The 15,128-nt window shown below is 39.5% G+C and overlaps 1 protein-coding gene across 6 annotated transcripts in view; it reads left to right on the top strand.

Annotated features, from left to right (window-relative positions):
- The window catches only part of PAM (peptidylglycine alpha-amidating monooxygenase), a 122,706-nt gene that overhangs the window by 86,383 nt on the left and 21,195 nt on the right, over window positions 1–15,128 (top strand). For 5 of the 6 annotated variants that reach the window (XM_082191417.1, XM_082191421.1, XM_082191419.1 and 2 more), the window contains exons 15-17: window positions 4,466–4,783; window positions 8,531–8,660; window positions 14,028–14,144. In XM_082191417.1, coding sequence (XP_082047543.1) covers window positions 4,466–4,783; window positions 8,531–8,660; window positions 14,028–14,144 — 565 coding nt within the window. The remainder of the gene's footprint in view (window positions 1–4,465; window positions 4,784–8,530; window positions 8,661–14,027; window positions 14,145–15,128) is intronic. The other variant, XM_082191422.1, reaches the window with a different exon arrangement.

Consider the following 15,128-nt stretch of genomic DNA (forward strand, 5'->3'; position numbering starts at 1 on the left):
TGTTTTAAAGTGCCCATACAAAAAACAGTGTGATATCTAAACAAATGAAATGTTTTCCTCTTGAGATATTTCTGTTCTGCCATTTGGACGAGTTCAGTGACAGAACTGAGAAAATATAGCAATAATATCAGAAAGGTGTTGAAGGATATAAATAAATGAGAGGGTTGTTTAATTCATCTCATTTGGTATTATTTATCATTTAAACTTATTATCAGTCACAAGCCTTCTTTAGGCAGGAAATAATAACATTAAAAAACCTCTGTATGGAAAAGTTATAGATAAAAGCAGCTGGCAAACCCACTTCAGTAGCAACATCAAATTACATTAAAAGCTGGGGGGTGGGGGTGGGAGAGGCATTTACGTTGTTTCCTAAAAATCTGAAATGCAGGAATTTTTTGCCCAAAGTGGGGCTCAAATTGATGACTCATGTTCTACTGAGTTATCCCTCAGGTAATGGAAGTTCCTGAGATGAAACACCCTGACCAAAACAACCCTGTCTTTTGCTGCTGCCCATTTCACCATTTGGGCTTCAGACTTGGCCTTCATCAGCGGAAGCCGCATTTCACTCCTATTAGCTGCAGAGGTACAATAGGGGATAGTAGTCGCTCATACTTGGTTTATACCCTAAATGAGTGTAAGCCCTCAATATGCCTTCACAGTAGGAAACTCGGCTCTGTTTGGGGATGGATAGGGGCCATTTAAAATTAGTAAATTTTGATGTATTTGAACCGGGGGTTAGACAGAGTCGTGAAGGATAAAGGTATCCGTGGCTGCTAGTAATGTGAATGCATGTGTATACTAGTTGCTACGAATCAGGAGTGGCACAGAGTTACTGTACTTACATCCTGTTCATGGGCTTCCCAAAGGCATCTGGCTGGCCACTGTGATGGTCCTTTGGTCTAATCAAGTAGGACTCATCTTATGTTCTTAAGCTTATTCTTTGACACTGAGACACATGGTGCCATTGGGTATTATTGCTCTTTGGGAGACAGGAATGATAATGATGATGATGATGATAATGATAATAATAATAATAATAATAATAATAATAATAATAATAATAATAATAATTTATTTATAGCCCGCCTATCTGGCTGGGTTTCCCCAGCCACTCTGGGCAGCTCCCAACAGAATATTAAACCCTTTATCTCAGAGTCATGGCTCTCACTTGCACAAAACAGCTTTGAAATAACAGGAATGTAAGGTGGATTATCGTTTTGCTGGCTTTTGCAATAATGATGCCAGAAGGGAAGTTTGCATACATACAGCATGATATGTCGACAGCTGTTTGATTTTCTCCCCCCCCCCCATGCCACACCCTTCATACTTGAGTTTATTTGGGAGGTAATTCCTCATGAATGTTTGGTTGGGTACCCAAGTAGAAGATATAGACACATCACCTACAAAGGGTGCTTAGGCATACAGGAATTGGATTAATCCCTTGTAAGAGGAAAGGTATATGTCATAACTGATTTTAAAATACAGCTGGAAGGATGGCGACAGTGGTTGTGCTGTGTTTTTTGTAACAGTAGAAAGCATCTGATAAGAGTTGACCATAAATGCAGTAGTATGTAGTTGAAGAAAAGCAACATTAAGGATGTTTTATCAAGCATGTTAGTGGGGATGGCTTAACACATTATGTTCAGCTCCAATTTGCTTTGTTCATTTCACCAAAATTGGCCCTATTAACTCTGATAATTATTTTCTGACAGGGGATTTCACTGGGGACATTCCCCTTCCAAAGGCTGAAATTGGAAATTTAGCTGGAACCGTTGAGCCAGGACTGTTTATAAACATGACAGACTCTCTTAGGGTCATTTTGAAAAGACTTAATTTCCCCCCTTGCTGAGTTCTTAAAATTGCATTTTCCGTGAGAGTCCTGAAGCCTTAGCTTACCATTTACGTTTATTATTGCTTTAATGTGAAACATTTAAGAAGATTTTATGACATGGTTCCATAAATGTATTTTTTAAAGAAGTCTAAATAATTGAAATCCTTAACCTTTTAATTCATTATCCTCTCAGTCTAATGGAAATACTTGTGAGCCAGCATATTTGCGGAAGTTAATGGTTGTGTCACCAAGGCGGGGATATTTATTTACGGACTGTTTACAGCCACCAATCCAAAACAGAAAGAAAGAAGGAAGCATAAAGTGATAAAGGACCCCTTTCCTCCAGTGCAGAGGTTGAATAGATCATTTGAGGTATTTATATTCCTCTTGCTAACCGAAGAGCTCAAGGTGAATTAGGTTATTTTTAATATACAACAGAACAGAGAAGAGTTGTTAGGAACAGGCACAGATGTGTACAAGTCCCCCTTCTCAACACAGGATATTCCAGCTGCTGCAGCAGCACTGAGCCACAGCAGATCTTCAAGGAAGCAATTGCTTCCTCACCCAGGATGCTTCTTCTGATGTCTCTTGTTGTTTCTGGCTCATGGTTGCTGACACAAGAGGCACTGGAGGAAGCAAATGCAAGTCTCCCTTAGTCCTTAGATCAGCCTTTCCCAACTTGATGCCTTCCTGTTGGTTTTGGACTACAATTCTCATCAGCCCCAGCCAGCATAGTCAGTAGTCAAGAAAGATGGAAGTTGTAGTCCAACACAGCTGAAGGGCACCAGATTAGGAAGGTTGCTTTAGGTCAGGCTTCCTCAACCTCGGCCCTCCAGATGTTTTTGGCCTACAACTCCCATGATCCCTAGCTAGCAGGACCAGTGGTCAGGGGTGATGGGAATTGTAGTCTCAAAACATCTGGAGGGCCGAGGTTGAGGAAGCCTGCTTTAGGTGTTCAAGCTGCCACTTGCCTTCTGAGTCTCTGCTCTGCAGGGACTCAATAAGAAGAAATTATCTGGTCTGGAAATGGCTACCAGCCCCTTGTAGGGCAGGGCTCCCTCCCTCAGGCTGCCACTGTGGATATGCCTTGCAGTTTTGGCTCTTGGTGGCAAGATGCAAATTAGAATAAGATGTAGCACAACTGAACACATGTCCAGCTGCCGACAATTGCTGGCTCTTAACAAAATTGTTGAGTAGAACAATATGTTCCTGATGGCTTGCGCTGACGCTGGCCGCACATAAAACCTGCAGACGGCGAAGAGCTTGTTGCTGCTGCTTTGTAAGCAAGTGTGTTTACATCAGCAACAAATTGGATCCCGTTCAAATCGACCCAGCTAGTTTTAAGTGATGTGTAATGAGTGAATGAATACCTCCCTTTCCTCCTTTCTTTTGAATTTTCTTCTTTCAGGCTTCTACCAGACCTTGCTTTCTTATTTTATTTATATGTCATATACTCTAGTGTGCTTCAACAGTTGTAAGCTGCCCTGCTTTGATAACAGTAATCTTCAGATTGCAAATGGAAGAGTGTGTGGTGCACATCTGGAGTGCTCAAGTGGAGTATTCTACTGTATCTTCTTTAGTTACGATTGTACTCAAATGGGATAAAAGGACCTAGATCTAGCAAACCTTGTGCTTGCATCACAGTATTAGCTATTCTTTCCTTAATTCTGGATGCACATTCTGAATATGTTTGATATGCTTATCATTTCTGAAATAGCTGAATTAACAAAGTTGTCGTTCTTCTGACTTTTTTATTTTAAAAAACCCACAATATTCATATTCAACACACAGGAAACAGACTCAAGTGAAACCAGGCAACATGGGAAATGGGGGCGGGGAGGAATCCTTCCTGGCAGTCTTCATATAAACATGATGCAATTTTCTAGCACAGACAATCTAGCTAACAACACTGGTTGGGGGGGGAAGCATATTGGCTAGGTATGGAACTTTCAATAACACAGATAATGTATAAACCAGAATGTTAGGCATCTGATATAACTAAAGATATAAAAAAAATATGTCAGTTTGATAGTCTATCAAACATTTCTGTGGGAGAATTTACCAATCTGTAATTTTTCCTCCATTTCCTGGCTAATGCAGTTCCAAAAAGCATACAGTAGGGGAAAACACACAACCACAATTGCAACTGGTTCACTTCCAGATTGTATTAACATTCTGTAGAATCTAGTGAAAAACTGAATATATTTCCTTTCAAACTGGTTTCACTTCTGAATTTCTGCTTCCTGTAAATGGAAGGCTATTAGTAGCAAATTTCAGAGGAGGTAAGTACACCAGTGTTCCGATGCTAAATAATGCTAAAATAATCCTTCCTAAAGTTATGTTTTGCCCCCCATGGACAGCCTTCCAGAGGCAAGGGGCCTCATTTGCCTGGGTTCTGAAATGCCTTGTCAAAAAAAGGCATTGTTGTGTAAATTTAAGGACTGCAACAGCCTGTGATTTATGTCAAGAGTTCCTGAGCAGCCAGAAGTTTTGAACCAAGTTGGCTTTTAGGAATAACTTCCTATTTCTTCTCTTTGTCAAGCTCGCAACAAAATCTTGCAGTCTGTCCACCTCCTCTGTCTCTTTCTCTTACCTGTTGTTTTTTTCTCTTTCTCTCTCTTTTTCTCTGTGCAGGTGATTTCTATTCACTCATTTCCAAGCTGCTAGGAGAAAGGGAAGATGTTGTTCATGTGCACAAGTATAACCCTACAGAAAAGGCAGAATCAGATCTTGTAGCAGAGATTGCTAATGTAGTCCAGAAGAAGGATCTTGGTTGGCCTGATGCCAGAGAGTTTTCCAATAAAGATGAAAGGGCCAATGCCATTCTTGTCAGAGACAGAATCCACAAATTCCACAGATTAGAATCCACCCTGAGGCCACCAGAGAACAGGCACCTTGCTTTGCAGCCACCTAAACCTGGCAGTGGGAACTGGGAAAAAGAACGTGCAGGAGGTGGGTTAGGGTTGTGTCTTTTTATTTTAAAATGTTACCATGTCCAATACTATAAACTACTCTGTACATTAGCAAAATTGGAAGAGAACATCAAATGATTTTTTAAGATAAAATTGAAGTTGTACATCACGTTCCTTTCTTACATCAGATGTTCCGATGAAAAATTCATTTTGTTCAACATAAGAGTCAGTAATCACTGAAGCAATGCTCACATTATCCTTCCCATTTGTGGCAAAGGTTTAGTAAGTTTTGTTTCATGTGTATGTTGTCTGCTGTACAGTTTAGTGCTATGTATTATGTGACAGATTTATTTGATACATTATTGTATTTCATACTTTATTTCTAAAAGAAAAGACTAATTTAGCATCAGAAGTTTTATTTTTGGTATATAAACAGAAAACCTGAGCTGGAATTATTTGTTACATTTTTCTAAACTGAGTAATCCAACTTGAACATGGTAAATTCAATTATTTGACTTTGTTTTTCTTACTGTGCAGCTGGCTTTATTACACACTCTCCTGTGAGGGTAGTTATGCCCTCTGTATTTTTCAGCTTGAATGCCTTGTTGACTAGTAACAATATGTTATGTGCATTTATATTATATTTTCCATTGTGTTTCTCTCTTTCTAAGTATGAAACATTATAGTTACTTCTTAAGTAATTTTCTAGAAACATAGAACTGGGATAGGCAATGATGGCATGGAAATAACTACTCATGCGGTAGTTGTATGAGTCATGCAACATCAGTGGAAGGAATTTAATGACATTGCAGCTCTTCTTTCCTAATAATAAGATTTGTACTGATTCTTTCCCTTTCCCCAAATAAGGGACAAAGAGCCGCAATTCATGCAAATACTTTTGTCCAAGGATATGCTGTTTGTATAAGTAGACCCCCCTTATGAGCAATTATTTGGCAATTGCAATGGCTCAATTCAGACATCATACCTAATAACAGTTTGTACTAACCATAGCTGAAAACCCAAACCATGGTTCAGAACTGTTTGTCTGCACCAGCTCTGCCATTTTCATACCGCTCATCTTAACACATTCACTCTGTGTTGTAACAACTTATGAAGACAGAGAAGTGGATGTAATTGTGGTTTATTGATTCAGACACCATGCCAAGCACACAGCTTGCAAACCATTATGAAACCATGATTTCTTAGTTTTTCAGCCAGAAAACCAGAATATGGTTTTCCAATTCATGCATTGTGCCAAACTATAGCTTAAGCATTATAAACCATGGTTTGGCATAACGTCTTGAGTTGAGCCAATATATGTGTTGTCTTTTTTAGTTTGAGAGAATTTCAGCCAAGATTCACGGCACAGGACAGTGACACTTGCCAAATGTATTGTTCCTTGCAGCTTTAAATGATTCACAATCTTCCTGGTTCTGATTTTCTATTTGAAACATTAGTGTGGAATTCTTCCTGTTAACCTGGTGTTAATGTAGGCTGTTTTAAATGACCACCAAACCTTTGGTACACTGTGGGTGTTTAATAAGGTATCTGTGAAATTGCTTGCCTGTTTTTGCTGCTGTTGACAGAGGAGAAAAGAGGGGCAGTGCTTTTGACTGCAAATTTCTACATGCTTATCTGAGAATAAGTCCCATTGAATTCAGTGGGGCTGACCTCTGGTTTAATAGGCATAGGACTGTGCAGACAATTCTTATTTACTATGGGCTGTTTTCTCTGTTCTACCAACAAGCAGCCAACAAAATACTTGATAAATATAATTTAAGCCACAGTGGGTATGTTCCACTTCCACTATCAGAGACAGTATGCCTCTGAATACCAGTTGCTTGGAATTGCAGTTGGCCAGAGTGCTGTTGTGCCCGTGTCCTGCTTGCAAGCTCCCCACAGGTATCTGCTGGCCACTGAGAGAACAGGGTGCTAAACTAGATGGACCATTAGCCTGATCTAGAAGGCTGTTCTTGCGGGAAAAGTGGTTTTCAGATTTAATTATGCTGGTGAATGCTAGTGGAGTGAACAAAATACTGGCTTTTCTGTCGTAGTATTGAAGAATGCTGATTACAGTAAGATATCTCCTCTGTGTGTTTGGAGAGGGGAATATTTCATTGGAAGCTATAAAAGCAATATTTGTGCTAGGACTATTAGAGTAATTCCATAATAGATTTTGCTTTTGGTTTAGAATGTTTTTTCCTTACTTATGATTATCATCAATCCACCTATCTATTATTTATACCTTTTGCTGTACAAATCCACAGAGCTGAGCAGTAAAGGGTTTGTCAAATAATACAGGACTAGAGTTGTGCAAAAAGAAAAAGAAAAACCCTAAGAATTATACAGTATTTAGAAGCTTTATGCAAATTTATATGAAATTATGGCAATTCAAATCAGCTTAATTGTCTAGGTTGACAGACTAGATTCTTTATTAGCCGTTATCACCCCACAAATATAGTGCGAAATGATATATTTTTTGAAAGGTATGTATGACAAATGGTGTTAATACTATGAATATGCTGAGGTCTCTTGTGTGTGTTTTCCCCCCACCTCTCAGAGAGAAGATGGCCAGACTAGATACTCAACAGTAAACAATTACAAGGATGATTTATGCTAAATTTGCTTACTTGGCAATAACCCATTCAAATCAGTGGGACTTACTTCCAAGTAAACATTCATAGATCACGTGTTTGGTGTTTGGTCCTTACAGTAATCCTACATTTTATTGGAACTGTATGTCCCAAGAGTAACAGCTTCAAGCAAGTCAGTAATTTAAAATCTCTTACAGTATCCTAAAATATCCTGTGTTAGGCAAATCCTAAAGTTGCTTGGAGTTTCATTAAGTAAATAAAAAAAGTGGCAACGATGACTACTACTACTACTACTACTAATAATAATAATAATAATAATTGTGCATAAATAGAAGTGGGCCACTGCACTCACTTCTGACTACATGCTTGGAATTGGCTTGTAGGTTACATAATATTAAATGCATGTAAATATATGTTTTATAAAGCACCTGCTGTTTACCAGGTGTTGTACACAGATTAAAGACAAAACACACTATTACAATCAAAAATAGATTATACAAAAGGGAAAGGGTATGGGGGGGAGAGAGAAAAGCAGAAAACTCAAGCACTAATTATTAAAATTGCAAAGTTCTTATAATGCCCTACATGGATTGAGTTCAGGGGCAGGAGGCGCCAAGTGACAGCTGATCATTCAGCCAAGCTCATGAAATAGCCTTTCTTGGTCCACCTCTCACTCTGCTTCAGCCAGGAGTATTATAAATGACAAATTTGAAGGTTGGAAATACTGCTATTCATAGCATAAACCACAAAGCAGGAGTTTCTGTATTGGAAGCTACATGCACGCTTCTAAAGGGAGAAAGTGTTTCATGGTTCTAGATGCTGCTGCTGATCATAAATATATTTTTTTCTAAGGCTTCTTTTTTGTACAGTTGTACCTTGGATCCTAAACACCTTGGTACTCGGACATTTTGGCTCCCAAACGCCGCAAACCCAGAAGTGACTGTTCCAGTTTGCAAATGTTCTTTGGAACCCGAACATCCAACGTGGCTTCTTGCAGCCAATCCGAAGCTGCACTTTGGTTTCCGAACGTTTTGGAAGTTGAACGGACTGTATTGTTATAGGAACACATTGTAACTATTATATTGCATGCAAATATGTTGCTTGGAGCTTGTTTGATTCTATCTTTAGCCATTGAATTATTTACTTATCTAATATTTTTATATCAACGTGTAAACCTTATTCTCCTTTTCCAGATTTAAACATAGAAGAAGTAGTTGATTGGCCTGGAATAAACCTCAAACTCGGGCAGGTTTCTGGGCTGGCCTTGGATTCTAACAGTAACCTGGTCATCTTCCACAGGGGCGATCATGTATGGGATGCAAAGTAAGCAAGCACTCGTAAGCCTAAAAGTATATGTTCTTCAGTGCCTCTGTATGTGTCTCTTATCTCCCCACTCTATACTGGCTTCCTCTGTGAGGCAAGCAAGATAGCAGTTTTTCCATATAGGCTGGACAATAGTGTCTTGCACGTGGGATGCGGATGGCACTCTGGTCTAAACCACTGAGCCTCTTGGGCTTGCCGATTGGAAGGTCGCAGTTCAAATCCCCATGATGGGATGAGCTCCCATTGCTCTGTCCCAGCGCCTGGCAACCTAGCAAATAGAAAGCACGCCAGGGCAAGTAGATAAATAGGTATCACTGAGGTGGGAAGGTAAACAGTGTTTCCGTGTGCTCTGGTTTCCGTCACGGTGTTCCGTTGTGCCAGAAGTGGTTTAGTCATGCTGACCCCATGACCCGGAAAGCTAACTGTGGACAAACGCCGGCTCCTGAAAGCGAGATGAGCACCACAACACCATAGTCACCTTTGACTGGACTTAACCGTCCAGGGGTCCTTTACCTTTACCTAGTGTTTTGCATTTCCTGGTTGATTTTAAATTGTATATCAGTAAACTAATTCCAAACTAAGCCTGGTCATTCCTTACGGCTTTAATATAATGAAGAACCATGCAAAAGTTGCTCCAGGAACCTGTGTGTTTGGTATAAGGGTGATTTGACTCAGGGTTACAAGCCTGCCCTAGCGTCTCGAAGAATGGAGGAGTGGCCATTTATCCTAGATTCTCTAAGCTAGAATCCTAGCGGGTAGTATTGAGCTGTTTTACCCAAAGCAGAACCATTGAAATGAATGGACCTAGCTTAGTCACATTCATTCATTTCAGCGGGTCTATCCTTAGAGATATTTAGTTGAATACTACTCTACTAGTGTAACTTGGTATTGGTAGCAACTGGATGGGACTTATTTAGCCTGCAGTCTCCCATCTTGGAGCCAACCTCCTGACTGCAATATCCCATCTATTTTTGCTCATCCCCTTACTTTCTTCATGTACCATCTTGCCTGATGAAGAGTTCTGAAAGTTGAAAGTTTGCCACAATTTTTATTTCCTTGCTTATAAAACATTTATGCTGCTTTATGTAATAAAACTCTAAACAGTTTACGCAGAAAACAATAAAAAGCAACATCGATATCAGTTCGTATAAAATGACAAACAGTAGCATCCCTAAAAACTAAGGCAAAAACTTTATATCACAGATAAAACTGAGCAGTGTACAAAACAATTTAAAATGGATAGAATTAAAATGAATTACTTGAGGGAATACAATTTGTGGAGATTTGGTTGGTCCTAATAATGGTATAGCTCAATTGTGAATTTTGGAGTTTTCCCCCATTATTAACCCTTATGGGTACCTTTGCTTTATTTGATATTTAAGTTACTGAAGAAAATTTGAATAAGGCATCTGCATACAAGTACACATTACTAATAACAGGAAGCTTTTAGAATCAGGAAAATGTTAATTATTTAAAGGAGCGGATTTCACCAAATATTTCCTTTTATTTTGTGATAATAGGCCTCTATTATCAAGCTTGCCTAAATATATGCACATAACCATAAAATTAATGCAAAGTTATTAATTGGGTGTAATGTTCTTTACCAATCATAAATGTGCTCAATTATCAGCCTTAGGAACTCTCTTCATTCTTTCTGGTTGATTGCTTCCCCATCATACAACAAGGAAAGAGGCAAACAAATTATCAGGGCTTCAGGCACTGCACAGAATGCTAGCAATGTATTAATAATACATGCAGATAAAAGCTGCATATCCCTACAAGCAAATGCAGCAGACTGCTTGGGAACTTTAGGCAGTTTAATCTTGTGCTGTAGAACACTTAAGTGCAAGATCTAGAGATGTGTGTCTGTTTCCTGTACTCCCCCAGCTTTCCCAAATTTGCAGAGAACTTGAGGTTTGGCAGAAGGGGTGCATAAATCACCATCTTTGAGTATGTATGATTTTTTTGGGATGGTCTCTGCTTGGGTGGTGAAGAAGCAGATTCAAGGGAGTTATGCCAAATAACTCTAGCAGGTGTTCAGATGTCTCAAGTCTGCTTTTAGTCTGGAAATTACCTTTGCATTTATGTTATCTATCTTGAAAACCATCTGGAAGCTTTGTTCTTGCAAGTTCCAGTGTAAGATTTGGATTTCCCCTTATTGAATACAATGTCTCTTGAACTTCTCTATGGTTCTTTTAGCACATGATGCTAAGCCAAAACATGGCCGTGTGTGAGCTCACGTGTGTGGGTTCTTGGAGCAAAAATCGCAGCCACTTGCTGCTCTTCCTGGAGCTAAGACATGGTTTGGCTTAGCATTACAGTGGTGCCCCGCGAGACGAATGCCTCGCAAGACGGAAAACTCGCTAGACGAAAGAGTTTTCCGTTTTGGAGGTGCTTCACAAAACAAATCTCCTATGGGCTTGCTTCGCAAGACGAAAATGTCTTGCGAGTTCCTGCGGTTTTTTCCCCTTCCCCCCCTTTTTCTAAGCCGCTAAGCCGCTTATCAGCTGGTCCGATAAGCTGATAAGCCGCTAAAAGCCGCTAATAGCGCTAATAGCGCTAATCCTCTAATCCGTCAATGGGCTTGCTTCACAAGACAAAAAAACCGCTAGACGAAGAGAATCACAGAACGGATTCTTTTCGTCTTGCGAGGCACCACTGTAACCTGTGAGTCTAGGTTTGGACATATCTCACCCCAAACAAACCACTAGCCGTCAGCCAACCTTTCCTTTCCTCACCCACCCCATTCCAGAGAGGTATCAGCTCTTCGAAATATATGCTAATATTGTTAATCGGTTCACACACAGCTTCAGTAGACTTAGATCTAGGAGCCTTGAGATTTGTTCCTGTCTTTGCCATGGTCTCATCATTCTTATTCCCAGGCCTCATTCCTTAGAAAGGAATAGTAAAAATGGGAATGTGGCCTGGCTCCTATGGGAGAGAGAGAAAGAGGAATTGCAAAACCTTCAAAAGAAGTAGTAGCTTGATTGTGTGTAAAAACTGCCATAGGTCAGTACTTAAGGACCTTATGGATTTATATGAATATGATAGTCATCAAAGAAGATGAGTTTATTATCATTTAATTGCCACTTACTGCTTACTCCTGCCTACTGCTTCATTTCTTCATGGGAAATAGCTATATTTTTAAGAGCCTACCATGCTAGGGAAATAAGAATGCAGAGCATAAGCAATGAATATTGCAGCACTTTATAATCTTCTTTAAATCTGCATTGTTGGATATCCTTTGTTGTGTGTGAATACTCAGGTTTTGGATATTTGAAAGTAATCCTGAAAACTGCTATTAAAACACAGGAGTAGTTCCTAAAGCATATTATTCAAGAAACCAATCCAACAGTAGTCTAACTTTTTAAGATGCACCTACTACTGTTGCTCACCCTTGTGATCATTCCCAATGTCCATTGCTGGTGGCCTGACCATGAAATCACAAGACTCCAAAACAGGGGTCAGCAAACTTTTTCAGCAGGGGAGTCCACTGTCCCTCAGACCTTGTGGGGGGCCAGACTATATTTTGAAAATAAAATAAAAATGAATGAATTCCTATGCCCCACAAATAACCCAGAGATGCATTTTAAATAAAAGCACATATTCTACTCATGTAAAATTATCGTTGTTAGCCGCCCTGAGCCCGGCTTCACCGGGGAGGGCGGGATATAAATAAAATTTATATTTATATTTATATTTATTATTAAAAACACCAGGCAGGCCCTACAAATAACCCAGAGATGCATTTTAAATAAAAGGGCACATTCTACTCATGTAAAACCACGCTGATTCCTGGACTGTCCGCAGGCCGGATTGAGAAGGTGATTGGGCCAGATCCGGCAGATCCAGGCCCCGGGCCCTAGTTTGCCTACCCATGTTTGTCCAAAACGATCACTTGTTGTTTTTAACTGCACTTCTGTGCAGTATTAATAAATGGTAACTGTTCTGGAAAGCCTGAGGTTACAAAAAACCAGATAAAAGGTATTTGCAACAATATTCACTAAGTGCATGATGGATATTTTTAATTAAAAAGTGCTGCAGATTTCATGTGCAAATAATTTTAATAAAGAAATCAATGTACTAATCAATGAAGTACAACCAGTTGCGTGGCCTGCCACTTTTCTTAATTGAAAGCTATAGCATAAATATTTTATGCGGGGTTTATTCTTTTTGTTGTTGCAATGTACAGGGTTAATAATTTGGTTTGCAGACTCATCTAAAGTCATAAAGCATGACTCCTGTTTTTAAAAAATCAATCCCTATAAGCACTTAGAAGCCAGTTAAATAAATAAACGTGCAGAAAAAATATATAGCTCCCAGATTTTGGATGAGAATTGAATTACAATTTTACATGTAATTAGATTAAATGCTATTTACTTTCATGGGCATAGTCAGTTAACACTGTTTCAATCAATGCTAAGCACTTATGCTGGAATGCTTATAAAGGCTTCTTGCACTGATGGAGAAGTATAGCTAATAATTTCTCATTGGGATAACAGTATGAGTGCCTTATACTTATGTAAATGGCTCACAATGAGCCTACTGTGAATTTCAAAATTATTGATACTTTAATTCTCTGCGTAAAATAGACTGCGGGGGGGGGGGGGACGACGACAAAAACTCGAGCTCATTTTGTTGTGTCAACTGTCTGTATAAAATAATCAAGTACAGCAGCAGTGGCAGACCACTCTCCCTTCCCTTGCATTTTTCCTCCTTCCAACATACACACCTGATTTCGGTGGTGGCATCTGCAGTGGTTTGCTTATTTATTTTAAAGCCAGATATATATATAAGCAGCAGTGCTTAGAGAGATCACTGAGAGTGGGGATATTCTCCCAAGTGCTCAGGAAGCATTACATTTCCCCAAATTTGGTCTTAGGAAACACTGGAGCATATAGGAACACTTCCTGTTTCATGAGCACCTTAGATCTGCAGCCTGCTCTGGAGCCACTCAGAGCTCACTATTATCCAATCTTACAACATCTTTCCTGTTCCTACTTGCTATGTTAATGGTGCACTTGAGGCTGCAGCAGTGAACTCATGTGAGCATACCTCCTGGAAATGAAATGCACAGTCCAGAAGAAGAGGCCGTGTGCAGTAAGATTCTTGCTTCTTTGTTTGGGAAAGGAGGAGAAGGAGGGAAAACCTCCTTTAATGTGCTACACCCTGCGGGAATTGCTGTTTCTTTGTTTTTAGATAGCAAGCTATATTATTAAGACACACATATGGTATGGCAATGTGTGTGCGCCTGTGTGAGTGGAGAACCCACATTTGTGCCACACCTGTTACTGGCATCCACCCAAAGATTCTGAAACATCTGATTGATTACCTTGTATATTGATCAGTTTTTTCTTTTCTCTGTAGTTCATTTGACAATGGATACATTTATCAACAAAAAGGACTTGGGCCCATTAAAGAGAGCACTATTCTTGTACTAGATCCCAATAGTTCAGCAGTTCTTCATTCCACGGGAAGAAATCTGTAAGTCTTTCTTACTTTTTAAATTCTTATGTTTGCCTTCCTTGTGCTGAATAAGTTCCTCACTTCATTGCAATCTATCTCTATCTCTATCTCTATCTCTATCTCTATCTCTATCTCTATCTCTATCTCTATCTCTATCTCTATCTCTCTACTGTTTTCAAACATTATAAACTTTCCCAGTGTCTGGAAATAATTTATGCCCCTTCCTATCTGCTCACTGTTTAATGACCCAAATGAACCCAACTCAGATAGAAAGCAAATATTCTGTCCTCAAGAGGCAGAAAGACCAAAAAGGTGTGTTGTGCTTTCCTATTAGAATGGCAGGATAAATGGGAGAAAATAATACCTGCCCCAAGCTGGAAAGTAAGATACTAAACACCTACTCTCTGGTTTGGCTATAAAGTGTTTGTATGTATAGTTCTGCTTTTATCATGAAATGAAGCGTGGGATTGAAACCCTCCCAACAGTCTGTTGCTTGAAGACCCTTTTCCATAGCTGCTTTACTTCTGGTAACATAAAAGCAGTAGAGCATGGGGCTCTCGCCAACCCCATCCCATCTCATGGTCTCATTTATAGATAAATGTTGATGCAGTCCCCACTTTGTAGCCAGACTAGTGAGTGCATATTTAGTAGACACTTGATCCAAGTTATCCTTCCTTGGGCAAATGCAGATACATCTAACTAAGGTTGGTGTCTCAAAACTAGCCTTAACTGCATTTTTAGCCATTTTGGCATTACAGCAAAAATAGTGCCATATTTTCCATGGAATAACTGTGGACATGTAGGTGGCATTTATCTTCTGGAGCCGGATAGTCTTGGTGTTTGCCGCTTTTGTTTAATCTTTCTAAGTGTGTGCTTGGATGTGTGGATTTTGAGTGCTTCTCATCTGCAGAAAAGCATTTTTGAAAAGTCTTGAGGGGTGCTGCCTGCTGAGCAACTCATATGAAATGTACTTGGATAGGAATAATTTGTTGGGATGAGGAG

The sequence above is a fragment of the Podarcis vaucheri genome (genome assembly GCF_965113315.1).
Source record: "Podarcis vaucheri genome assembly, chromosome: 11".
NCBI lineage: Eukaryota > Metazoa > Chordata > Lepidosauria > Squamata > Lacertidae > Podarcis > Podarcis vaucheri.